This window comes from Microchirus variegatus, assembly GCF_963457635.1.
Source record: "Microchirus variegatus genome assembly, chromosome: 17".
Classification (NCBI taxonomy): domain Eukaryota; kingdom Metazoa; phylum Chordata; class Actinopteri; order Pleuronectiformes; family Soleidae; genus Microchirus; species Microchirus variegatus.
This window is the reverse complement of record NC_139818.1, coordinates 5631130-5638706: the sequence shown is the minus strand read 5'-3', so window position 1 is coordinate 5638706 and position 7577 is coordinate 5631130. Positions and strand designations below refer to the sequence as shown.

General features: G+C 41.3%; 1 protein-coding gene across 1 annotated transcript in view; it reads right to left on the bottom strand.

Annotated features, from left to right (window-relative positions):
- Positions 1–6501, bottom strand: part of patl2 (PAT1 homolog 2) — a gene marked incomplete at both ends in the record, with an annotated part of 19663 nt that extends 13162 nt beyond the window's left edge. The window contains one exon of the mRNA XM_083903356.1: positions 6421–6501. Coding sequence (XP_083759482.1) covers positions 6421–6501 — 81 coding nt within the window. The remainder of the gene's footprint in view (positions 1–6420) is intronic.
- Between the last annotated feature and the right edge of the window lie 1076 nt (positions 6502–7577).

Here is a 7577-nt window from a genome sequence, read left to right as displayed (position 1 = left end):
CATTATAGAGCAATTAAAATGTAATTGTAAATGTAAATGTTTTTTAATTTGCAAAAAATAAAACTATAAAAATTAGAATAGATTTTCTTCAACAAAAAAGTTAAATGTATAAATCAATATAATGTTGCCACATTGAAGAAGTAGTTATAACATGTTTCTATACTCCAATTGGTTTCTTCACTCAAATCAGTTTTTAATGACGACATCGTTCAGCCGGTTTCTGATATATTTTAGAAGTTCTTACATTTGCATACACAAACATTTGACCCATTTTCATTACGCCAGATGTGAACACACAAACGGGGCACGGGAGCTGTGGGCAGCACACACCCATGTGTGGGGCACAATGGGGTTTAGGAACCTTGTTCAGGAGCACCAAAGCCCTGAGGAGCGTCACCAGCAACTCTCCAGTTAAAACCTGCATTACATTGCTGGTCATAACAGATATCCAGCACGATTATACGGCTGCTAGTAAGTGAAAAACAACATGACAAAGTGTGAAACACTCTTAAAAAGCATGAGACAAATTTGCATCGTCTGCCCTATTATATTTAGGACAGAACAATTACATTTCACAAAAACAATTACAAATCCCCATTTACAAAAGTCACCTGAATGTTTTGTAAAATGTAAATGTTACAACTATTGATTTGTTTCAGGATTTGTAAAAGTTTCATATTTTGTAAAATTGTTTTCTAGATTTGTTTCAAGCTTTGAACATGTTGTCTCAAGCTTTGAACATTTTGTCTCAGCACTTATGTTTCACATCTTGAAAATTTGTTTTGTGAAATATACATATTTGTAATATTGTTTACAATTACCAGCTACCATACTATTATGAGGACAACATAAACTTTAAGTGCACTTTAGACTTTTGCACTGGAAAGACAGGTGCTCAGTTTGACCATGCTAATGCTACCTGGACTGTTAGCATCAGGTAAGTACCCATGCTAGCTCTGACCCGAGACTGCAGCTCCTTCACTCATAAGATATTCACTCATTAAATAGCAGCAAACATTTATTATTAACTTACTTGTTGTGGTTCTAAATCACTCATTATGTATATTTAACACTTGAAATCGACGAGTGACGGTGGTGACTTTCTTCGAAAGGTTTCCTTCTGACTCTTGTCAAAGAGCAGCCTCGTTAATCAACTTCTAAATCAACTCACCTGTGAGTCGCGGAGGGAGTCGTGGTCACGTGATACTTCAACGTCATCACGCAACACGTCAACGTCATCAAGCAACACGTCACCCTCTTAGTTTGAGGGTTGAAAAAAAATAGTTGTATTGATCGTTTTATTGATTTTGATGACAGAAATCCCAAATTATCAAGGTGAATCTTTGCAAACTAAATTTAAAATATATCAACAATAAATCATTTGCATGTGAAACAATATTGTGATGCCTAACCCTTTATATTCCATGTTTAAAAATAGATAGATATTTAGTAAATATATGACTAAGTTAAAGTACATTTGTATCACCTGTTCCTATGCAATGCCTTAATACTGACTCAATCCTGACATCTAGTGGAGAATCTGCTTTACAGGCTGTTCCATGATGAGTTTAGAATCATTCCTGTATTTGAAGCTGACAATTCAAGCTGCAGCTAACATTTATTGTTTATTATTGATTAATCTACCAGACAATCACATTACTGATCTCGATCTCTTAACAGTAGGCAAAATACTTCCAACGTGGATTACTGATACTATTGCATGGATTACTGGAACTATTGCATTCACTTGAAAAAAAGAAAATCTCCTGTTTTTATGAGTAATTAATTTTCGGTTTGTTTTTGGATTTTTTTTTTTCAGTTTTTTCTGACTAAAATTTTTTTTTCCTGTTTTTCTGACTAATATTTTTTTTTTCCTGTTTTTCTGTCTAATTCTTTTCCTGTTTTTCAGACTTATTTTATTTCTGTTTTTAGGAGTAATTTATTTTTTGGTCTGTTTACCTCTGCCAAGGAGGTTTTGTTTTCGCCGGAGTTTGTCTGTCTGTTAGTTTGTCTGTCTGCCTGTTAGTTAGCAACATAACAAAAAGTCACGGACGGATTTGGATGACATGTTCAGGAAATGTCTGCAATGGGACCAGGAACAAGTGATTAAATTTTGGGCTTGATCCTTGATGCTATCACTGGTTACAACACTCACTGACCATAACTTTATCACTGTTATAACACTCTATTTTCCCCCTAAATGATCTGACTAAAATATTCAAAACTAGAAGAGCATTCGACCCTGGCGGAGGTCCGCGCTCTCCGAGTCCGGAACGGTATTGATGAGGCATGTATGCATGTATGTGCGGGAAGGAGTCACCATAGGTCTATGGGAGTCACTTGCAGGTTGGAGGTTCTCACGAGAGTTCTCGATAATTCAGAAAAAAAATTACTTGGAAAAACAGGAAAATAATTACTCAGAAAACCAAGACAAAAATTAGACAGAAAAACAGGAAAAAATTTCTGTCTGAAACTGCGCGGCTGACAAGTGCTTCAATAAGGACAGATTTCTATCGGCTTTACAGCAGTTTACAGCAACGGAGGTTTTTGACCATAAGAACAAGTTAATGTATGTAAGTTGACCTCCATAACTCACATATAATATATGTGAGTTATGGAGGTCACATAGAGTGGTCCTGTTGCACATATTATGCAACAGGACCACTTTTAGCGCTCCAACAATTAGCGGTAAAGGTATTGAAATCAATAAAATGACAATGGTGCCTAAATTTATGCACATGCCCAATTTAGTTTAAATAATTCTTGCACATTTTCTGTAAATCATATAAACTTTATTTCACTTCTCAAATATCACTGTTTGTCTCTTATATGATATATTTAACTGACATTTATTATCCAAACAATTATTGTTATTAAGGAAAATCATGAAAATTGACAGGGGTGCCCAAACTTTTGCATACCACTGTATTATATCCACTCACTTTACTAAAGCAGTTTTGCTGTTGCCTGTCTGTCTTAACATAAAACAAATGGTTGCCTGTGAGCAGTGTGTGAATGTCTCTGTGGGAAACAAGATCAAAGCACTGCTGAGAAACACAGAGAGAAGTTGATAGACTTAATTAACTTTGCGTTCAACTCATGTGAAAATGGTTTGAAGGCAATGGATATTATCACTTTCGATAATGATGTCAGTTATTCAAACTCAATCAAGCATGGCACATGAATGTTGTTGAATACTTTTATAGTGGTTAGTTTTCCTCTTAATTTTTTTTGTTTTATCAATGGTTTCCGTTGCTCAGCTCCTTAAAATGAAACCTTCCACTCATTTCTCACCTCTCTCCAGCTTCAGCTACTATCTGTCATGTCAGAGGTCAGTGCACACCAGATGTAAACAAATGACTGCTTTAAATTATTTTATTGCTTTAATCTCGCCTGTATTAATCACAAAGATTAACACATTAACTTTGACAGTCCTAATATATATACATTCATTATCTGATATGCTGTCAGATCGGCACGTTTGTTTGTAGTCAGTGAAAAGTGAGACAGATGGAGTTGACAGTGGCTAAAGAATTGGTGAGTGAGTTTGAGAAGCCAAGTATGTGAGAGGTCTGTGTGGGCTGTGAGGTGGAACTTTAACCTCTCCTTGACCCCATAAGAAGAGGATTTGGACTTTAGGTGAGGAATCTATGTGAAAGGTGAGATATCTTTTCTCTTTTTTACCTGCTCTTTTCTTCTTACATATTCAAGGGGCTACTCTCATCCACCAGCTGTGTGTCTATGTCCCTGTGTGCTTGTGTTGGCTGGAACCATGGCAACATTCTGAATAGCTGATGCTATTAGTTTCCCGCATGTTAAAATAAATAAATCTGTTTTTTTGAAGTGTGGTTGAATGAGATATTTTAATAAAGCAGTGACTACACCGTGCATGCTCCCTGTACCAAGAACCAACCAGAGACACAGAGGCTCGCTCTCAGTGAAAACATGGCTGCCAGTGGGGACACAAGAAAAAAAGATTCAAGCCTCTTAATAAACGACTAAGCCATTATGGGCAGCCTATGGTTGAGAGAAATATAACTGGGCTTGTAACAGGAGGGTTGCTGGTTCAATTCTCCACCAGGTCCAGGGCTGGGACACCTCTGAGCAAGGTCTTATGGGTGGACATTCTGAACTGATCCCAAGCCCCATTCCCAAGCCCGGATAGATGGGAGGGTTACATCAGGAAGGGGATAATATAAAAATAAAACAAATAAATAAACCAAATCAAACATTGGGGTGATCTGCTGTGGCAACCCATTGAGAGGGAGAAGCTGAAAGGGAAAAAAAACTCCCCAAGAGACTTAAAAAAGACTATATACCAATGGACGCAGTCTCTCAGTTTCCCCAGTGAAGTCAGTCAGGTAGTGCTAATATACTGAATAGCCCCCAGGGGGTGACTTGGCTGAACTGAAATATATGGGAAAATGAGCTTCTGCTTCTCACTTGATTTATAACACCAGTAAACAATTTTCCTGAGGAGTTAATGGTCTCTAAGCCCTTCTTCAACAGAACATGATGTTGCTTTTCTAAGTCATTATGAGGAAAATATATGATATAAATGACAACACATAATGTGTTGACAGCTGCCTAGTTGCAGGTGAACCTAGTTCACCTGCAACCTAACTCTAGTTGCAAAACCTCAACATGGCATCGGCCAAATCCTGATTCTGGAGGCTTTAAAATGGAAGTTCAACAGCGTCAGATTGTTCTTGACTTTACCACTGGAGAGTGGTCACCACGTCTCCTGCCTCCTGAGAGCTACGGACATCTTTGCTTCACTAAGAGCTACGGATTGCTACCGCTTCACTCAGCACCTGGACCTTCTCCCTGTCCTCTCTACAACCAGTGAATTCCATTCTGGATCTCCCCCAGAACACTGACTCTCTCCCTGAGCTCTAGCCCTTCCTGGCACAGCTGCATCGGCCTTCTTCCTGAGCCCCATGCAAACTCCCCTTAACCATAAATAAATATTGTTTATTATCTTACTCTGCCTCAGAGCATAACAATCTGACCAACCATGGAACCGGCCGAGGGAGATAATTTCGTATTAGCGGCGCAAGTCGCACTCATCAGGCGACACGACACTCTACCCTCAGAAGTAGTCACCTCACTTCCAGAATTATTAGCTACTTTCATCACATTTTTTCACCAACCCGCCTCCGCGTCTACCCCGGTCACCGTAGCTCCTGCCGCCGCTAATCCATCTCCACCTGTACTTTCTGTTCCGCCACTTACGCCATGTGAACCATATGTTCCCATATCTGAACTTTTCTCTGGGGAGATATGTTCCAGCTTCCTCTTTCAATGTTCATTAGTTTTCAACCTGCTACCCACCACGTATACCTCCGACAAAGCTAAGATCGTGTTATAGTAAACCTGCTCTCAGGGACCTGCTCTCACACACAGGAGTGCTCCCCACTGTCCCTCTTCCCGTACCAAAGACAATCTTGGACCTGGACAGCAGACCTCTGGCCCAGGTCACTCACCGTACCCAGCCCATCACGTTCATTCTGTGTGGCAACCACCATGAACTAATTCAGCTGTTCCTGATCCCTTTCTCTTCTGCACCTGCCGTGCTGTGCTTGCCCTGGTTGTCACGCCACAGTCCTCAGTTCGATTGGTTGTCAGGCAAACTCACTGGATGGAGCATTCAATGCCACTCCCACTGCCTTCACTCCGCTCGATGGGACCCGAGCCGCCCCCCCTGTGCCTCCAGACCTCACTTCAGTCCCGAGGGAGTATCGTGATCTAGCGGAGGTGTTTTCCAAGCAGCTGTTATGTATGAGACTAAGTGTGATACACCAGTAGATGGCGGTAAGCAGACCGTGCATATGTTGTTGGTTTTTGTTGCAATAAATGAAGTACTGGAGAAGTGAGTGTATAAACAAAAAAGGGTATGTGTCAGCTCTGTATGATATTGAGAAGTGTGACATATTGGTAAAAGGCAGCAACATAACAGCAGCGTGCACTATCCTTGCTGCCACATCGGCCGTACAACTGCGCCATCGACTTGCTCCCTGGGGCTACTCTCCCATCCAGTCGACTCTACAACCTCTCAAGCCCAGAGCGCAAAAGCATGGAGGACTATATAAACGAGTCCCTAGCAGCAAGTCTCATTTGACCATCATCGTCCCTGGTTGGAGCAGAGTTTTCCTTTGTTTCAAAGAAGGATGCATCGGTGCATCGATTACTGGGGCCTCAACAAGATCACCATGACATGGTGGGCAAGTTCCTCTTCGTTTACTTGGAGGACAACCTAATCTTCTCCGAAACGAAAGAGGAACATGTCGAGCATGGTCCTCCAACGACTGCTAGAAAATAAACGTTTTGTCAAAACTGAGAAGTGTGTCTTCCACGCCCCCTCCGTCCCCTTCCTGGGGTTCATCGTCGAGCGAGGTCATCTCTCCCCTGAACCCTAACCCTGGCCGGTGGAGGGGCGGAGCCTGACCCCGAAGGCGGTCCTCCCACTGCGCTCCGAGGTTCTTCCGTGGTGACACTCATAACTGGCCTGCCAACCCGGTATTGCACACACTCTTCATTTCTTCAAACAGCGCTTCTGGTGGCCCTCCATGTCCCAGGACGTCACAGCCTTCGTCTCTGCCTGCCCCATATGTGCCCAGGGCAAATCCTCCAACCGTCCTCCTACGGGCTTGTTAAACATCCTGGCCATTCAGCACTGTCCCTGGTCACACATTGCCGTGGACTTCGTTACTGGTCTTCCTCCCTCCCAGGACAACACTACTGTCAAAGTCCACCCCACCTTCCATGTCTCTCTGCTCAAACCTGTCACCGAGTCCGACTGATCTGTTCTCTCAGTAAAGATCAAGATGTATTATAATTTATGGTAACGTTAGCTATTGACTAGGGATGGACATATCACATGGAATAACATTATGCATGATATTTGACAAAACTCTCCTTCATTTTGTCCTCCCCTTTTATAACGTTATGTAGTTTATGGCGATATACATACAAAGACCTAAAGAGGACTCGAATTTGGCCAAGTATCAAATGTAACATTTCTATGGAGCCCTGGTAGTCAGGTGTGGAAAAAATAAAAATTATTTCTAAACTGTTCCCTCGGTTTTGTAAACTGTTCAACCAACACAAACCACCACCACCCTGCTGCCCTGAGCCCCAGAGCAGGGAGAAGAGGTCTTTTAGATTTTGTTTTCTCCACCATTGTAGGTCAGATGTAACTGGCAAGCCGTTGTTTCTCAGCAGCTGAGACTCTACTGACTGCAATGATTGGTAGACGGTGGTAGGTGGCGCCACATGACAAAACATAAACATGATTTGCAGTCCACAAAAGGTTTTTTTAATGCAAATATTTCGGCTGTACTGTTGTTGTTGGTGAGTTCAGTTTGTTATATGAACATTATTCCTGAGTCTCTGTGACATAGTAGGAGGATTTTATGGCCAGTTGTTTTAGATTTATATTATATTTATTTATATATATTCATAAGCCTTGGAGGATAAGGTCTGCACTCTCTGAATGCTCTTGTTTTTCTTGTAATCCCACCTACTGCAGCTTTAATGCAACACACTACATTGCCTCCCTTAAAACAGTAAAACAG